Source organism: Microtus oregoni, unplaced genomic scaffold, assembly GCF_018167655.1.
Source record: "Microtus oregoni isolate MIOR12 unplaced genomic scaffold, Mior012 000021F_ref0000039, whole genome shotgun sequence".
Lineage (NCBI taxonomy): Eukaryota > Metazoa > Chordata > Mammalia > Rodentia > Cricetidae > Microtus > Microtus oregoni.
The window spans coordinates 20,926,366-20,945,963 of record NW_024543080.1 but is presented as its reverse complement, the minus strand read 5'-3'; the positions used below and the strand labels follow the sequence as shown (position 1 = coordinate 20,945,963).

The 19,598-nt window shown below is 38.6% G+C and overlaps 2 protein-coding genes across 16 annotated transcripts in view; one reads left to right on the top strand and one right to left on the bottom strand.

Annotated features, from left to right (window-relative positions):
* Fip1l1 (factor interacting with PAPOLA and CPSF1) overlaps positions 1-16,203 on the top strand; it is a 63,388-nt gene extending 47,185 nt beyond the window's left edge. For 4 of the 13 annotated variants that reach the window (XM_041671088.1, XM_041671091.1, XM_041671094.1 and 1 more), the window contains 6 exons: positions 1,222-1,248; positions 3,172-3,226; positions 4,474-4,529; positions 9,231-9,450; positions 12,303-12,440; positions 13,093-16,203. In XM_041671088.1, the coding sequence (XP_041527022.1) occupies positions 1,222-1,248; positions 3,172-3,226; positions 4,474-4,529; positions 9,231-9,450; positions 12,303-12,440; positions 13,093-13,240 (644 nt within the window). In that variant the 3' untranslated portion in view covers positions 13,241-16,203. The remainder of the gene's footprint in view (positions 1-1,221; positions 1,249-3,171; positions 3,227-4,473; positions 4,530-9,230; positions 9,451-12,302; positions 12,441-13,092) is intronic. The other 9 variants (XM_041671090.1, XM_041671093.1, XM_041671095.1 and 6 more) reach the window with 4 other exon arrangements.
* The window catches only part of Lnx1 (ligand of numb-protein X 1), a 108,881-nt gene continuing 103,769 nt past the window's right edge, over positions 14,487-19,598 (bottom strand). For all 3 annotated transcript variants that reach the window (XM_041671085.1, XM_041671086.1, XM_041671087.1), the window contains 2 exons: positions 15,177-15,335; positions 14,487-14,622 (listed from right to left, as the gene is read on the bottom strand). In XM_041671085.1, coding sequence (XP_041527019.1) covers positions 14,487-14,622; positions 15,177-15,335 — 295 coding nt within the window. The remainder of the gene's footprint in view (positions 14,623-15,176; positions 15,336-19,598) is intronic.

Genomic DNA, 19,598 nt, shown 5'->3' with positions numbered 1-19,598 from the left:
AGACCAAAACCTTGGGAAAGCTGAAAATGGGATTGCCTGTGTTAGTTTGGTAGGTTGGGAATGCCATGGCTGACTTACGTACTTTTTCACTCTTGCTGGTTTTATAGCCTTTTATTTCATGGGATTAAATCAGGTACTTGGGTCTGTGTTTTACGGCCAAATGCTGTCTTAAGTTCTTATTCATGACAGCCTTCTTCCAGTAAAACATGTCGGTCAGAACATTTTACAGTCAGCCTGCTGCAGCTTTCCATGGTCACGAAACACCTGAAAGTGCTTCTGTTCACTTGTCTGCAGTTAGTAAGTGGATTTGTTCCCCTCCTTTGAGCTAATTTTGATATAGTTTTAAAGATAAGATTTAATAAACTGTTTGAACAATTGAATTTATTGATAATATAAAACTTTTAATAAAAAAGCTGAATTTTTTCCTTACTTGTGAGGCCATTTTTTTTTTTTAACTAAAGGTAGTTCCAGTTTTCATGTTATACATTGGCTTTCAGGTATTTCTTAAATTTAAAATTAGGATTTACTTTTAGTTGCTTAGTACTTAACAGGGACATTTCACCAGTATAAATTTAGAATGTTCATGTATAGTTTATTTCTTAGAGGCTATGTGTTACAAAGAATTGAGTGACACTCCAGTATTGCTTTGCTAACACCTATAGAAGGCAATTATGTGTTTTTGTTCATGTGGGTGTGGGTGTATGCATGTGTTCATATGTAAGTTTCTTATGCCTTCTTTTCCGCTTCTTCAAATCAAAGAGTATTGACTATTGACTCCTGGCAACCGCAGCAAAGCAATCTTCACACTTGAGTGGCCCACACTGGCCTCACCGTAATCTTTACCTACATGTAGTATTTACATTAAAGTGTTAAACTAACAAAATTGGTTTCTGATGACCAAATTTAGTGAGTTTTTCCACATTACGGAGTTTGATATTTTGTGTCACATGTGTGCTTTTTAAGTGATGTGCCATTTAACTTCATTTGTGATTCCAGCTAGTGGGGCAATCTTGTTATGAAGTTGGTAGACTGGTTTTTCATCAGGGAAGTTGGATGCTGTACTTGAATCGTTGGTCTGCAAGAAAACAGAGCGCTTCTCTTGAGTGCTAAGCCAGGGTGCCGAGACAGGGGTTTTATTTCAAAGTTGTTTGGTGATGGCATAAAAACATACCAGGTTCTGAAATCCAGTTACTATATTAAATTTCATCACTTGTTTTTTAGGTATTCCAATAACTGTACCACCTCCAGGTAAAACTTTTTTCATGTTTTCTCCATCATTGTTAATGAACATGAAATTTCAAGCTTATCGTTACAGGAGGGACGGTGTTGATGCGGTTAGAATGTGCACTAGGCCACTGGGATTTCAAGGTCCTATTTTCAGCTCTGCCTGTGCTTCATTCCAGTTTTAAGATGTTTAGTTTTCTTAGGCCTATCTTACCCATTTCTGTAGAAATAGATATTCTCACCTTATCAATTTATGTGGAAAATAATAGAAGATATAAAATAAAATCACTCTTTGAAATGCTTTTTAGACCAATGATTTTGGTGTGTAAAAGTGACTCAGAGAAAAGAAAAATAATTTATCTTGACTTTATCACGACTTCTAATTGTTTACCCATTGTCATAATTCATTGTCATGAGAAAATATTTTCTGAACTACAAAGCAATTGTGTGGCTTAATAACTAGTCAAGTACTTGTTCTTAGAGGTATTCAGTTGGGCATTGCAGTAGTGCAGTCAGTAGGAGTGTTTCTGTAACCAGTGCTGTCTTTATATATTTGTCAATGGTTTTTTATTGTGTAATGGTGACGCCAGTAGAAAGTATATTTACTAAGTTCAGTGTTAAAAACCAAGGGCTGTGAAGAAAATGACTAGTGCTGATGCTGAGAAGAGAGGTCTAATTCCAGACGACCTGGGGGAGTAGAGGGAAGTTGAGAATGCGCAGTTTAGTGTGCGTGCTCAGCTAGGAGTACAGTCACTGGCTGAGACAGGGCTGGCCAGGGAAAGTCTTAAGGGATTGTTTTGTCTTTTTAGTGTGAAATACAGTATGACTGAGAACCTGTGTCATGTGAGACATGGACTTGAGGACTACTGTGGTAGTTGCTAACCTTGGGCCTGCTTGATGGTGGTAGAAGAGTTACAGATGCTAAAACTGGACAGACTGACAAGCATAATGAACTTGAAATAGTTGGAAGCAGGGCTAAAGACTGAGTAAATGAAGTTTTGAGAAGAACGAGCACTGGAATTTCTGTCCCAGAGGACATTGGAAAGGAACCTTAGTGGAAAGTAGCCAGGAAGTAGAAGACAATGGGGGTGTAGCAGTGGACTGATCTCCGTCAGTACGTGAACCACAGGGCAAAGGATTGAAACTGTTGAATTTGATGCATGTCCCAATATTGGAGGTTGTTAACCTGGGGGGAAATAGGTATCAGCAGTTGTGGAACTGCAAGTTGTGTAACTATGACACTGTTAGGGTCTGGCTGTAGAAGTCTAGAGGAGACTGCTGCTGAGGACCCTTTAGCTGTGCTATTCTATGGGATTTCATTTAGCTGTGCGAGTGGCTGAGAGTGCTGACCTCACAATACAAAGTTGCAAATGATTTGCCTCAAGACCAATTCAAAAATTCCATTATGTGCCTTGCTTTGTAAAGTAGTTCATTGGGGTTGTGTTATTTAAAATATTTCATGGCAGATGTTTTTGCTATGAACACATATATTTACTGGTTAGGCTTTGCTTATAAATTATCCACTTTAAAGAAATTTCTATAAATCTGAAACTCAGACTATTTTTAAATGACGTCAGTGCTATTTTATTTGTGTTTCTTCAAAACATAATCTGATGGCAAAACTACTACTGTTTTTTTATGTGGAAAAGGTAAGGCATTGAGACTAACTTTCTTATATGCACAAAATGGGCTGTGTGTGGTGCTGAAAATAAGACCAGGTGTCTTGACAATTTGTGCTCTGTGTGTTAGATCAGACTGTTAATTAACAATGTTATTGCGCTAAAAAACTCTTTATAAGTTTCAGCTCTATTTTTTCCTGTTCATAATCATGTAGAGAAGCACGTTTGTGTCCCCAGAAAATCTTAGTGATACTCAGCAACTGTGTTTCACTCTTGACGTTGCATATGCATCCTGTTAATTATCTTATCTCCTGGTTGAATGTTTCAGGTTTCCCTCCTCCACCAGGCGCTCCACCTCCATCTCTTATACCAACAATAGAAAGGTAAAGCAGTGCGGATGATCATTGACAGCCTTACAACAGAACCTTACACATGTGTCTTTTCTAATACTTTCTAATGTTAATTTTTATAGACGTAGCACCTGCCTGTTAATTCATAAGTTTAATCTGTATTAAGTACTTTTATGTAACTATAGCCTGTTACCAAAACAGGGCAAAGAAAGTCTTCAAGAAATAAAAATAGTTTGTTAGAAATCTTTAATACTGAGTTTGTATCTGCTGGAAAGGGAAATGAACCTTAGTAAGAATGAAATGCTGTTTTCTTCTGTTGCGCTGCTGCATCTTCACCTCCACACAGAAGGACCAGATCCATCCTCTAAGGCAGTGGCTTTATTTTCTCCCGTCTTATATTTAATCTTCTTAGTCTCCTATATTGAAGACTTGGTGGTAGGATGTGTTTAAACAATCAGTGTTGCTAGCTTACGGTCTCTAGACTCAGTTCTGAAGATTAGAACAGCACATGTTCTGGCAGGCGGAACTCACTAGGAAACAGGAGCTATTCTAGTACTTGACTCAAAGTGAAGATACTCTAAAAACTAATAGTCAAATTATGTAAAAGCAGGACAGTTGGTCTCATGAGTGGCATCAAAGCATCCCAGTGGTTTCAAAGTGCCACTCCAGAAAGCAAATTGTGAAAGGTGAGGATTTTCTTTTCTTTTTTTCTTTTTTAAATAATTTTATTTTATTTTATGTACATTGGTGTGAGGGTGTCAGATCCTCTGGAACTGGAGTTACACACTGTTGTGAGCTGCCATGTGGGTGCTGGGAATTAAACGTGGGTCCTTGAAATAGCAGCCAGTGCTCTTAACAGCTGAGCCATCTCTCCAGCCCCAGGATTTGGTTAAGTTCTTGTTGAACACATACTTGTTTCTCAATCAAAATGACCATTTAAAATACTATCGATTGGTTTATAACCAACTTATAGGCATTAAAACTAATTTTTTTAAGATTAAGTTTTAAACCTCAAACATTCTGTTAACCTCAAACTTTCCCTCTATCTTACTGAGAAAGCTGAAATTGATTGTATAGTTATACTAAGTAGTACCAAGTAACTTCTGGGTCCTTGATGTTTTGAGGTGAAAAAGTCTATGTTGTCATATTAAGAAATATCAAGACTCTGTAGCAGATTGTTTAAAGGTTAAATTTTGTTGTTTTGCTGTCTTCGTTTTATTGAACTATTAAGATTGAGTACTTAATTGCATCAGATATAAAGATACTTCTTTCCTCCACAGTGGCCATTCCTCTGGTTATGACAGCCGTTCTGCGCGGGCGTTTCCATACGGCAATGGTAAGTTACTCACCACTCAGATCCACTGGGAATCAGTAAAGTACATATTGGTAAAGAAATGGAAACATGTTTACAGAGTAAGAAGTATTAGTTGAAGGAGTTAAGTCTGTATATATGCCAGATTACTCTTGAGCACAGGTTGCAGATATGAAAACAACATGAATTGCACCCCACATTTCCATCTGTGCTCTTGAGTGACTGGATGCATTTTCATTGAGCAGAAGTATTTTTCAAGGAGGTTGGTTTTTGTTTTTGTTTTTCTTTCTGAGTAGTCGGTCTTGGTAGTGGACTTAAAATAATTAGCTAGGTTGTGGACAGTGTGCTGCCACCCGGGCCTTACTGCATTCTCAGAGCACTGGAGAGCTCTAGAACTTGGTGAATGGGAAATGGACATTGAATTCAACGTAAAGTTACAGACTACTATAGCCTTTGCAGCTAGTCTTTGATTTGTCTTTGGCTGTAAAAGCTCTAAATGGTATCTTCTAGAGAAGACTGCTCTATACTGAAAGTTTTTTTGGTTAGTGCAGCCAGCATTCATTGGCTCTCTTAGCCTTGTAGACAGCTTGCTGCAGCTTCTGTCTGTACCTTGCATTAAACTTTGTTGAGATCAATCTTTAGCATCACAACCCTGTTTTTGTTGTCTTCAAATTGATGTTTACTTTCTTACCTTGCCCAGTTTTCGTAGAATTGAAGAGAGTTAAAATTTCACTGTTGCTTGGTACATGGGTTGCTCTATCATCTAAGATTGACACAAACTTTCAATTTATTTAAAAAAAAAGCAGCATTGTTTGAAGCTCAGTAAAACCAAATGTACCTCTGTGTAGTGTTATGGAGTATGAGTGTTTGCCACAAGGCTATGAGACTTCTGTTAATTTTATGCAGTTTTAAAGTTGCTAGATTTACATTTGAAAATGCCTCCTTCTGCCTATTTATTGTGAGGAAATTATGGACTTCCAGGGTCACAAGAAAGGATAGTTATTCGGCCTTCTTGGACTGGGGAACAAGTAGAAGCTGTTGAGCATGTAGATGGGTGGGAAAAACGAAGCCGTACACAGTTCTTAGGTGAAGCACCCTCCCAAAGGCAGATAGGAAGAGAAAATCATACTCTTTATCTTGTATCGCTTGTGTAGCACAAAAGAAACAGAGGCGTAGAAGAGTCTGGCTTATATGGCACCTGTAACAAAGACAATAAATGAGAGACCCCAAACTGCCCAATGTCCATCAGTCCTGCAAGCTTCAGACAACATCGGAGAAGATAGGGTGGAATGTTGTAAAGCAGTGTCTGTCTTCCATATATTACAGCCATTACACTCTTACATGAACTCAGCAACTGTGGTGCCTGTAATGACCTCAGGATATGTATGTAGCCAGTAATGGTGGCTCAGAGAGGGAGAGGCATTTTCTTCTGTGGCATTTATAGCCATTGGTGAATTGTCCACTTACTTGCCTCTGGCCTATAAATAATCCCCATCCATGCTCCTGTAAGTGACCCTTTAATTAGGGTTCACCCACTAGCTAACAGACTGACTTCCATGATGAATGCTTGGCCAGCATGGATGAGGACCTGATGTGGATTCCCCTCTGTATGCTATGAATATGTTTTATTGCCATTGGTTAATAAAGAGACTGCTTTCGGCCAGTGGCTTAACAAGAGTATAGCCAGTCTGGAAAAGATACACAGTGAGGGTAGGCAGAGTCAGAGAGACGCCTTGTAGCCGCCAGAGGAGACAGACGTGAGCCACCTGCTGGAACCTTGCCGGTAAACCATGAGCCTTGTGGTTTAAAATACGAAATAATAAAAATAGGTTAATTTAACAGCTAGCTAGAAATACACTTAAACTATTGGCCAAACAGTATTGCAAATAATATAATTTCTGTGTGATTATTTCGGGTATGGGTGGCTGGGAACGAACGAGCAGCCTCAGTCAACAAGGACCTGGGTTCAATCCCTACTACTGAAAGGATAATGAAATAAAGTCATTAGTTAATAAAGGAGCTAGTGGTAGATCTCCAAACTAATAGTCTCCAGTAATCAGTTTTCATTCTTTCTAGTAAAGAGAACAAGAGATATACCTGAACTTTTGTGGATTTGATTTCTGGCCTGTGGGCAAATGCAAGGCAACGGAGAGCTTTTTCTTAGCTATGTGGCTTCTTGGTTGCCTGTACCTTGGCGTCATCCTGACCAGTGTTTCAGAGTAGCATGTTGTTATCGGTCTCTCCTATGGAAGTAATCTAGAGGTAGACATTATGATGCCTATTCTCTTTCCTCCATTTAAGGTAGAAGAAATTTTAATGGCTTTCAAAGGTATTTCTGTGCTAGAATCTATGTCCTGAGACTATGCTTCTGGACCTTTAACAAGCTCTTACAGGGTGTGTTAGATCCAAATTTTATTAGCTACTCTTGTTTCTCAGACCCCCAAGGGTAGTGCATGTCTGTGTTCTTCTAGTCACATTGTTTGGGATCTTGCTTTGCCCTCTCTATAGTCATAAGCCCTTCAGAGGTCTTCAGAACTTAAACTGACAAAAGTAAAGCATTCCCCTAAGGCTGTGGGATTACCTTGAAGCTCCTTGCCCTGTTCTTTACCAAGTGTCCCAGTGTTAGCTCTCATTTTTATAATCACCACCATCTCCAGCAGGTTACAAGTGCCCTCCCTTTTCTCTACCACTGAAGCAGTAAGAATTGTTGAAGCATAGGCTCTATGGCTTGCCTTGGGTTCGGCTTATTTTAGGTAACCTTAGATGAATTAAACCTAAATCTTTTCCTTATGTAAACGCAGCTGGCAGTCAGATTTAGCATGATACTGCTAATATGTAAGCATTTGATAAGCATTGATAAGCATTTGATAAGCATTGAGTTCCTTTGGTTTTACCTTTTTTTTTTTTTAAATGGCGTTGGGTGTTTTTTGTCACTCTGTCCCCTATGTGTTTGCTTCAGTACAGATTAAACACTAGACCATATCTGAAAGTCCTTTTTGAGATTACTGACCTAGCCTGTAGAACATTTTTATATATTTCTGTTGTAAGGAAGCAAGCGCCTCCTCTATACTTTCTACCTTGCTCAGCTCTCCTCCCAGAGAAAAGCCTTTAATTAGAAAGCCAACTGTAAAACTTAGTAAAGGAGAGGAAGAGGTTTCCCTTAGCCACACGATGAAGCTTTACAGTAAAGACAACAAATAAGACTTCTTTGCGGTTCTCTTTTACCTCTATTTTTTTACTTTAGAATTTATAATTCATTCTTATACCCCTGAACAACATAACTTTTCTAGATGTGATTTGAAGACTCCTTATGAAGTGAGACTTAGTTCAAAAGTCTTAATATTACAGGACTACTAAGAGACAAGTGTTTCTTATCTTTTTTTTTAATTTTGGCTCACAGATTTAGAGGTTCCCATCCATAACTTAGACAAATTCATGACTCTTAATTAAGCCTTGTGTGAATTGTGTAATGAATCAAATGATTAGCCTGATGAGGAGGACAGAGATGAGTGAAAGTAGAAGACGTATGACCCACAATCCTCCTGCAGAACATGCTCCTTACGACCTAAAAAAATGTGTAAACTTTATTTTGTGAGTATGGGTGTTTTGCCTGCAAGTTTGTCTGTACCATGAGCATCCTTGGTGCCTGTGTAAACCAGAAGAGGAATCGGATTCCCAGGCACTGGAGTGTAGATGGTTGGGAGTTGCCATGCAGTTGCTGGGAATCAAACTTGGGTCCTCTGGAAGAGCCAGTGCTCTTATCCCTTCAACTTCAGGAAACCATCCCCTTCCCCCACCCCCACCCCACCCCTGCAATCCTTTCCCATGTGTTTTTATGTCATGTGTTCAGACTTTTACAAAAGACTTAAGTATATGGATGCTTATATGTATATCTACGTGGCAGTGCACCCATGGATATCAGAAGGGGGCATCCTGGAACTGGAGTGATAGTTATGAGATACCATGTGGTTGCTGAGAACTGAACCCAGGTCCTCTGGAAGAGCAGCCAGTGCTCTTAACCACTAAACCATCTTTCCAGCCCCCAGAATATAGATTTTTAAAAGTAAAAAGTCTGTCTTGTAACTGATGAAATTAGTGTTGTTTTAAATTATGATTATGGAGATGCTTGATGTATTGCTGCTTCCATCCCATTCCATGATTTCCAGAATCAACTATGATTTACTTGTTTTGTTTTTTGCTGTTGTTTATTCCCATTTTTGTGATGGTTATTTAATAATATTTAAATGATGCATGAACTCTATTCTTAATGCAGAGATGATAATATGTTTTAGTTTTTCTCGTGTAACTTATTGAGGTTCATCATTTTATTCTTAAAAGGAATATATAGTTTATTTGCTCAACTATTTTCATTTTAGGTCTCCTTTTTAAAATAATTTTCCTTCATTGTCTTGGGTAATAGGTTTTGCTTTGCTTTATTTTTTGTTGTTTGTTTATAAATGTCTTTGTTTTATTGTTAAAATGTGTTTTTTGTTGTTCTTGGTTTTTGTAGATGTAGGTATTGAACCCATTGCTTTGGGCATGCTGTAGGCAGGTGTTCACTCAGAGTCTTTAAAACGTAATTTTTTATTTCATTTTCTCCTTAATAGTTCAACGATGTTCTAGTGTCTTTTGGTTTCAACTTTGATATTGGGGAATTTCTTGCCCAGTGAATAGTGTCAGACTAAGTGCCATAACCTCCGATCTTAATGTGTTTTTTTCCTTTAGTTGCCTTCCCCCATCTTACCAGTTCCGCTCCCTCATGGCCTAGCCTTGTGGACACCACCAAGCAGTGGGACTATTATGCACGAAGAGAGAAAGACCGAGATCGAGACCGAGAGAGAGACAGAGACCGAGAGAGAGACAGAGACCGGGACAGAGAAAGAGAGCGCACCCGAGAGAGGGAGCGAGAGCGGGATCACAGTCCCACCCCTAGCGTTTTCAACAGGTGTGTTGCATGTGAGGGTGTTGGACACACTTCATTTATACTTTGCACTTTGATTTGTTGTGAGGAAGTGAATTCCAGTTCATTGGGGAAAGAATGCTCAAGGTGTGGGTAGAAAAGCCCCTTGAAATCATACTCATTTCTTTCTTGAGGCTTCCCATTACCATAAGCAGCACGGAGATTGACGTAACAGTGGAGCCTTGCCAGCTGCTGCAGATGTGGAGATGGAAGAGCCATGCTAGCTGCTGCAGATGTGGCTGTGGTGTCATTTTAAAATTTTTTATTCTCTTAAAATTACTTTTTTTGAAAAAACATCTGTTAACTTTCTTCCTTTTCCTTTCTATGCAGTTGATTTTTAAAAATTCATTCTTTGATTCATGTGATTGGCATTTTGAGCCTTGTTCTAAGCCAGAAACGGTGCTATATCCTGAAGATACATAAATATTCATACATTGTTTTTACAGATTAAACTTAATACTGCTGTTAAGCTGATTAGGACTGGTTTTCTTAGTGAAAGAGTATATGACAAAGAATGGGAAAAGTCAGTTTCCTCATGACTTACACATAGTGCATATTTAATACAATTTTATTGGTCAAATAGGTAAAGAGTGGCAAGGTATGTACATATAAGTGGAACATACACTATTAGCCGTAACAGTTAAGTACATTATTCTGCTTAAGTTCAAGGGCAGTAGTTTTCAGGAAGCTGACTGGTTTCTGCTACATAGCACATCTATAAAATATGCGTGCCATAGTTAAGGAGCTTAGTGCAGAAATGCGTAGGAAGACTATTTTTGCATCACACACACATGTTCAGGGTCTACTGAATTGCTAAACTGGAAAACGTTGATTAAACCATGTTTTCATCTAGTTCTGCTTAAATAGGAATAAAAGCTTAAGGCCAGAAAGGCAAAAGGTAGAGGAATTCTGTGTTCTGAATTGTCCTAGGAAAAACCCAGGGAATATACATGGGAAGTAAAAGCTATTTGTTTCTAAAGACTGACAAAAGTGCTCTAAAACAAAATGTTTATAGTATGTGTTGCATTACAAATTACAGGGTCATTGTTTTGAAAATGAGAGACCAGTTTTCACATCTGTTTTTAAGGCAGTTCAATTGTAGACCAGAAAGAAGGCTGGGTGCTGTAGGCTGTTTGACATGTGCTCTAATGAGTTCCAGGCCTGGAGGAACCTTTGCACTGCACCACCTATCAGAAAGGGGTGGAGGAGGTGCTGTTTTCACTCGGAAACTCGCCGGCAGTCTGTTCTCTTAGGCTCCCGTCATATGACTGCCTATGGAACCTAAAGGCCCCAAGGCCAGCAAGAATTGGCTTTAGGGCAAAGGGGCAAAGGAGGGCTACACATGACAAAACTGTGAAATAATTGGCCTTCATTACTCTTATGTAGTCGTTCAGAGAAACCTCATTTGTTGATGGAATTAATTGTAATGTTCATTTGTCTGTGCTGCTTTGGTTTGCCTTGGAGAGAGATTATTAGAGGCCCAGTACTCTTGGTAGGAAGGTCTCCTCCTGAAAAATTAGGTCCTAAAGTCATTGAAGAATTTCATTTATTATGCTGTGTGTGCACACACACACACTCAGGTCTGAGGACAACTTGGAGTCATTTCAATTATTCTAAAGTATGGAACCTGGGGATCAAACTTAAGCTATCAGACTTAGCAGCAAGTGCCTTTACCCACTGAGCCATCTTCTTAGGCCCCCAAACTCCATTTATTAATTGCCTTCTCTTGATAAATATTATTGTCGGTTTTATAGAAACTTTGAAAAAGATTGTCAGTTATAAATAAGAAAACTGAGGTGTCAGGAATGAGCATTAGAAGTGGCAAAGGCAGAATGTGCTGGGCGCTCATGGATATCCTGGCAGTCTGGACTGCCTATCAATGACATGCTTCTTGGGGAAACACATACGGGGTGTGCCCATACATGTACATATGGATATGTGTACATTAAGACAGGTTTTTATAAAAATGTTTTAAAATCTTCATGTGTGTTATTCTGCACAGGATGAAAGCTACGCTATTTCTTGTAAAAATCAAACACTTGAAAAAATTTGATCTTTCTGCCTTCTCCTGTGGAAGCCATTGTGAACCATACATTCTTAGAATCTTTACCACATGGCCTGTGTTTTGCAAATTAGATTTTCTGTAGATATCTCAGATACATAAATACATTTAATTATAAAATGGGAGTAAAAAGAAAAACCTGCTGATTAAAATTTAAATCAACTGCAGGTCTCATTCTTTTTTTCCCCAGAAAAAAACATTTTAATATGAAACCTGCCATTAAAACTGTGATAGCACAGAGCAGATAGAACAAATGGTCATTTTTTTCTTTTTTCGAGACAGGGTTTCTTTTTCTAATAGTCCTAGCTGTCCTGGAAAAATAGCTCTGTAGACCAGCTGGCCTCGAACTCACAGAGATCCACCTGTCTCTACCTTCCCAAGTGCTGGGATTTAAGGTGTGTGCCACTGCCGCCTGGCTCAAATGGGCATTTTTCTAGTGTGTTGTTTTAAGTGAGATGTGTTTCTGATTTGCTGCTCAGTCTAGGAAATACTTGTTTTCCAACATGAGAAGTAGCCGGGCGGTGGTGGCGCACGCCTTTAATCCCAGCACTCGGGAGGCAGAGGCAGGCGGATCTCTGTGAGTTCGAGACCAGCCTGGTCTACAGAGCTAGTTCCAGGACAGGCTCCAAAGCCACAGAGAAACCCTGTCTCGAAAAAAACAAAACAAAACAACAACATGAGAAGTTAGCGTTCAGGCCTCTGTTAGGCTTCGGAAGCTCTTCCTTTTGCAGTCAACTCAGTTAGTAGTCCTGACATTGTTTCCACTCCATTGCAGTGATGAGGAGCGGTACAGATACAGGGAGTATGCAGAAAGAGGCTATGAGCGCCATAGAGCTAGTCGGGAAAAAGAAGAACGACACAGAGAGCGACGTCACAGAGAGAAAGAGGAAACCAGACACAAGTCCTCTCGCAGGTTTGTTCTTCAGTAGTGACCCACTTTGGTCTGGGGGTGGGGAAGGGCACGGCACGGGTGTCTCTTTAAGAAATGAAAATATTTTCAATAGCCCAGTGATAGATGAGACTGTTCCTAGCTAACAGACCAATAGCAGTCTGTTATAGTTCTTCTTTCTGGGCGTCAGCAGCGATTTTTAAATCTAACAAGGTTGCATTTCTTTATCACTCAGACAAAATTAAAATAAGATATCTTGGTGGTTTTCCCTTTGTTTTATATTATTTCTTTGATAGAGAGGAATTTGGGCATATGAGTCAGTCTTTATAATTAATATTAATGTTTAGTTTACAGAAAAAAATTGGGGCCTGCAGTTCTAAAACAATATTAGAATTGATTTCAATGTTCATTGTATCTGAACATTTCATCTTACAAAATAGTATATCCTGTTTCTTCAGTTTCTAATTCATAAAGACTTTCAGAACAAAGTAATGGGCTAGGAGTCTGGGATAGTGTGGGGGTGAAGATAACTCCATAACAATTGGTGTAAAATCTCATATGACTCTCCAAAATATGTACATCAGAAAACAAATAGGTTTAACCTAAATCCAGGCTTGTTTAGACCAGATTGACTTTGTTACTTAAGCCTTGTTAAACACAATTCCTTTTCTTGTAGTAACAGTAGACGCCGCCATGAAAGTGAAGAAGGGGACAGCCACAGGAGACACAAGCACAAAAAATCTAAAAGAAGCAAAGAAGGAAAAGAGGCTGGGAGTGAGCCCGTCCCTGAACAGGAGAGTGCTGAAGCTGCCCCTGCTGAATAGGCTCCACCTTTTGTGTTTGTCAGTCCCAGAAATAGATGCTATAAATCTCCTTATTTTTCTGGATAATGTTTAAGAAATATACCTTTAATCTTGTTCTGTTAGAATGAAACGTTAATTTTTTCTTTTCCAAAATAAAAATGTGCATTTTTGTGTTAAGTTAAAAATCTTTGTCTTGTAATATTTAAAGAATAAAAGACAGAAATGACTTTATATCCAAGGAAGTCATGTGAATGAGTCAGCAGGGGATTTAGAGCTAAGGTTGGCTGTGTGTACACAGTATGTAGGTCAAGGACTCACCTTGACTAGCTTTCTAGTTACTGGCATCCTGTTGTAGAAGAGGTGCTGCAAAGACCGCTCTTCATCTTACTGCTCCTGCGTCTCAAGAACTTGGGTGCATTCTTCATATCAGTTTTTGAAAGCAGGTTTTCGGTCTTCTAAATTTGGGTCCATGGTAACTAAATGGGCCATTTTATAAAGTCGTAGACGGTAGGAGGCATTTGGGTGGCCCGTGTGATGTAACTTGTGTACTTTCCAACAGGCACATGTGGACGGTTGTGACTAGCACAGCCCTGGACCATTTCATGGCCATCTGTTTGAGCCAGCGTCAAGGTGGTTTGGCTGCTGTCAGCGTGTTTTCCAGGGTTCATTGGTGCAGTAGCCTGTAGGGTGTTTTTTTTATACCATTACCGTGTTAAGACTAAAAGTAAGCTCAATGACAGTAGTGTTAGGTCAGTTATTTCTTAGTAAAATCAAAAATCCAAGCTTAAAATATGGACTTAGCCCAGGAGGGAATGCAGAACAGCAGTGGTGGTGGCTAGGACTTGGTGTGTGAAAGAATAACTTAGAGCTCAGGGAGGAGGACAGCTCTCATTTAGAAAAGATTTATTTCTCATTTCAAATTCTCTGCCATTAAATTTAAATGCCTGTAATGTGCTCTCCTTTTGAACTCCACATATATCATATTTTTAATTGATTTGAATTGTGTCATAGAAACCATTTTAGATTTTTATTGAATAGAAAAATATAAACTTGAGGTTTGTAGTGATGAGATCCTCCGTACTAAATAAAAACATCAGTTTTTATTTTTGAAAACGTTCTCCGAGGTGTAACTTGTTTTCATAATATCATACTTTTCCCGGCATTTTTTTATAATATATTCTTTAAATATAAAAATTGACAAGATAAATACAGTTTTACGAAGCCTATCTGTCATCTTTTTTCTGTTTTCTAAGATCCATCATTGATTTTATAAAAAAGTACCAGGCCAAGAAGCAATAGTGAGAGTAATTCTTCCTTTAAGTTCTTTGAGTGTCCTTGCCAAGCAAGCGTGTATCATTCCTGACGTACTCCTACCGTTGACAGCGAGAAGAATGTCACCACATCTAAAAGAGAAACAGGATCGTGGTCAAAATACTTTATGGTTGAAGTTACTTATAGTGGACTCGGGTGGTCCTAGTGTTTGTTTGCCGGTATTTGTCCATTTTAATTCTAATTAGATCTTTCCCTTCTTCACTTAAATTCTCCAGGCTCCATTCAACTTGCATTAGAGGATATAATAGTACAGGGAATTGCAATATGGGACCAAGGCCAGTTGTAAATTTTTACTTTGAATTTTTTGAGATAGGGTTTCTCTGTGTAACAGCCCTGGTTGACCTGGAACTCGCTTTGTAGACCAGACTGGCCTCGAATTCTCAGAAATCTGCCTGCCTCTGCTTCCCAAGTGCTGGGATTAAAGGCGTGCGCCCACTGCCCAGCACAGTTTTGAATTTCTTGAATCTAACTGGCATAGTCATGTTTTAATTTCTTACTCTTCACGAATGCATAGTGAATACTAATAGTAAATTTAGTAAATAGTGTGCTTTCTTTCCAGTGGGGCCAAGTTTTTACATGTAGAAAACAAAACACTTGAATATTATTTTTGCTAAATAATTATTACCTGATCCTTCCATCATTGTATGCTGGTGTTCCTTCCACAATGGATTTGATAAAAAAAGGTTTGTTCCCATTGTATTCTTCATAACCTCCTACAATGCAGAAGCCCAGACTTCCTGCTGTGTTCCTCCTTAGGGTCACATCTTTACAGTTATATAAGTACCTGAAATAGGATAGAATTAGTGTATACAGTTGAGTTTATTAGTTGTAACTTCATCTCTCATTCATTTTTTGAATATTTTTAATAAGTGAAATAGTACCTGTATATGTCTCCCTCAGAAATGACAGTAATTTTTCATGCTCTTAGCCAGCTTTTGTATTTGATCTCTTTTCCATAGCTGAACACCCTTTCAACAGAAATACTTCGTCATTGTGTCTTTGCTGAGGAAGATAGTTATGTATTGGCCAAGGACACCATAATGCATGGATTTATATGAGCCATAAGTATGCCTCGATACTTCCAATGATAAGCCAAAGTGGAGCATACTGAGGGAATATAATTTTTATATACTTGTGGGTTTACATAATTCCTAAGGCAAACTTTCTTTGAATTAGTTATTTACAATGAAATAATCACAATGAAAATAATTTTAACTTAATGCTAATGAACCTCATTAAGTTTAGAACTTCTCTTGACCCTTGGAAAGTATTGGTTTATTCTCACATAAAGAAGAGTGTAGACATAAAATGAGCAGAAAGTGAGGCAGAAAGGGTTGAACAGTTGTGGTAGGAGTAAAATCAACAAGGCATAAACTGAAGTGGAAATTACAAAGTGAGCTGGAGCAGGGAAGACTACAGCTGGCCTAAGAATCAGTAGAATCTCAACTAGGATAGTTGTGGCTGTTAGAGCCAAGTACAAACTGCTGTGTTAGAGAGGTGTGTCTACCAGATGTGTATGGTCTAGGAACTGCTTTGACTGAAAGATAGCATTTTTATGTTGGTAGAAATGAAGATGTTTTGTTTATAGACTGTACCTTAAAATACTCATTTGCCTTTTGATAATCAATAAAAATGATCTTGTGAAATGTTAAGAAATGAAGTTTGGTCATTATACTGGTTTCTGGCCTACCTCATCATTTAACAACCGTGATGGCTATTTTTGGTTGCAACTTGACTGTATCTGGAATAAACTCAAGTGGCTGGGTATATCTGTCAGGAATTTTTTTTTCTTTAATTAAATCATTTGAAGTGGGAAGATCCATTTTTTTTTTCTTTTTTTGGAGAGAGGGTTTCTCTGTATAATATCTTTGGCTGGAACTTCCTCTGTAGACCAGACTGGCCTTATGCTCACAGAGATCCTCCTGTTTCTGCCTTCCAAGTGTTTGGAAAAAAGGTGTGCACCATCACTGCCCTGCGTGGAAAGACTCACTTTTAATCCATTTTTTGAGGTGGGAAGATCTACCTTTATTTTGGGCCGCACCTTCTGCTGCAGCCTGTATAAAGGACATGGAGGAGGGAAGCTTGCTCTCGCTTTCTCTTGCTGGCACGTCCATTCCTTCACTGACACTAGAGCCCAATTATTTGGGATTGTAGCCTATACTGAAGACCAGCTGAGATACCCAACCTCAGGACTGAGCACCTGCTGTCTTCTTGGACCTTCCATTGGTAGATAGCTTTTGTTGGAGTAGCCATTCCACTAAATCTATATATCTGTATATCACTTCTGTTCACCTAGAGAACTCTGACTAATAGAACCTTTTTCATGCTGTTGCTTTCATTTGAAATAAAACAAGCCCATTTTTGTTTTGTATGCATTAGTATCATGTACAACATTTTCTTTCATTGAAATAACAAACTATAAATGAATTTTACTTAGTGAAAACACTTTTACTGTTAAGTACTTATTTCGCAGTAAGCCGCCTGTCAGTAGCATATGCATCCTGTAAGAGCAGTGGTCTTCTAGATATCACACTGTTAAGTTCCTGTTCATTTGATGACTTAGGAAAAGCATCACACATTCCCAGCTTGGTGGGCAGTGGGTCTCAATCTTCCTAATGTTGTGACTCCTTTAATACAGTTCCTCATGTTGTGGTGACCCTCAGCCATAAAATCATTTTCATTGCTACTTCATAATTGTGATTTTGCTACTATTGTTAATTGTAGTGCCAATGTTTTTGGAGATAGAGGTTTGTTGTGGGGTTGTGACCTATAGGTTGAGAATCACTGTTGGTAGGTATGTGCCCAGTTTTGTTTTTTTGTTTGTTTGTTTTTGGTAAAAAAAAATAGTAATTAGGTGATTCCAAAAGTATGATCACATCTTCTGGTCATAACTCCTTAAAACCTAAAAATAGGTATATAGAGAAATTTCTAAAACATCTAAAGCATCGCATTCTTTGGACCATTGTGTTTTGTTTTTTCAATGAGTATTCTGTGGGCCTTATTTGAATGTCCAAATATTTTATGTTGATCATCTATAAATACAACTATCTAAAATTATTAAAGTTTTCAACCTAATATTAAATTACAAGTGTTTGTTTTCTTAGACTCTTCATAGTACAGAAGGCATCAGCTTTGGGTCCGCTTTTAGATGTTTGAGTCTATACCGTGCACTTGGCATTGGGGAATATCACTGAATATGCAAAATCCTTGTCTTCCTGGAGCTAGAAGGTACCCATATGCTAGCCTTTTACTTTCCATGAAACTGTGTTGAGCCTTTGTGTAGCAGCAAGAGCTCACTAAGTTAAAATCTTTCAGCGTCAGGCTAGATAATTGGAACTGAAGACCCTTTTTTTCTTTGCATTACTTCATTCCCCACTGGGAAACCTGGCAGCTGGTTTTGATCAGTGACCTTTGAGATTAAGTGACATTAGCCTTTGGATGTAAATGTGACCTTTTTTCCTACTCTGAGCTCATTCTCTCAATTTAGGCTTACCTGAGAAAGATTTGGCATAAGGAATGGCAAGGGCTTTGGTCATTTTTCCCGGTGAGGTTATGGTTAGGCTCACAGAGAACTTAACTGCATTGAATGAATTGAGCATGAGAAGTCTTCAAGACACAAAGGCTTGGAGCTGGAGTGATAGCTCTGCAGTTAGGATCACTAGCTGCTTTGCTCCTCCAGAGGACACAAGTTCAGTTCCTAGCACCCACATGATGGCTCACAATTGTCTGTAACTACTGTTCCAGGGGATACAAATAACACTCTACTGACCTCCGTAGACACCAGGCATGCATGTGGTACACATATCTACATGGCAGACAAAACACTTGTGGTGGTATGGAAGAAAATGGCTCAAAGGGAGTGGCACTATTAGAAGGTGTGGCTTTGTTGGAGATGTGGCACTGTGAGGATGGGCTTTGAGGTTTATTTTGCTCAAGCTTCCCTGTGTGTGACTTTCTGTTGCCTGCAAAATGTAACCCTCTCAGCTCCAGTACCACATCTGCCTGCACACAGCCATGTTCCCTGTCATGATAACAATGGACTCTCTGCAGCAGTAAGTTAGACACCCCAATTAAATATTTTCTTTAGAAGAATTGCTGTGGTCATGATGTCTCTTCACAGCAATAGAAAACCCTAAGACAACACTTATACATATAAATCTTACTTTAAATTTTCTGTAAACCTTCCTTCTATACCAATTTAATCAATAAAGCATTTGAAACACTGCTTTGTGTGGTTTTAAGTCAGAGGGATACTAAGACAAAGATGGCATTGTCTCTTAAAAAGCCAAAACGAAAGCTTAGCCTCACAATGTAAAATAAATCCATTGATCAAGTTGGGTTGAATTGTAAAGTTTTTTCCCGCCATGGTGTTAAATTTATGGATCATGAATTTGTTAACCATACTTTGGATTATTGCATTATCTTAGCCAAAGAGAATTAACAATTTTGAATACTTTGATCTTAATTTGACCTATGACTTTTTAAAAAACAGTTTGTCATTGTTTTTAAATTGGAATCACAAATACACCAAGTACATTAAGTCGGTAAATTAATATTTTTATAGAAGAAAAACTGATAGCTGAGTTTGAGAGAGAAAAAATAGATGAAACTTTGTGTACAGAAAATTGACCGTGTAACCAGTTTCCATCCTTTTTGATAAAATTTTTAGCCCTATCTAGATATTTTAACTTTTTGCCCTAACTTACTTGTAAACATTACCATGAATTTCACCTCTGTGTATAATGTAGAGCTGCTTAATGTGGCTAACTGGGTCTGGTCAGCTTTGTGCCTGCATCAGGACCCCTGTGTTGACTGTTGTTCCTGCCTGCACTACCCTGCTGCTCTATGCTCTATGCCATGAATGAAGTGTCTCTTCAGGGGCACTTAGCTACCTAGGCAAGGAGCCTATTCAACCAGTGGGATTAAAAAAACAAACAAAAAAACATCTGCTCAAATGGGACTCTTAGTAAACGGACCGCTGAGTGTTTATGGCAGCTTTAGTTTTTACTTTCGCAATAATAGATTCCTTTATTGTGATATCGTCCTC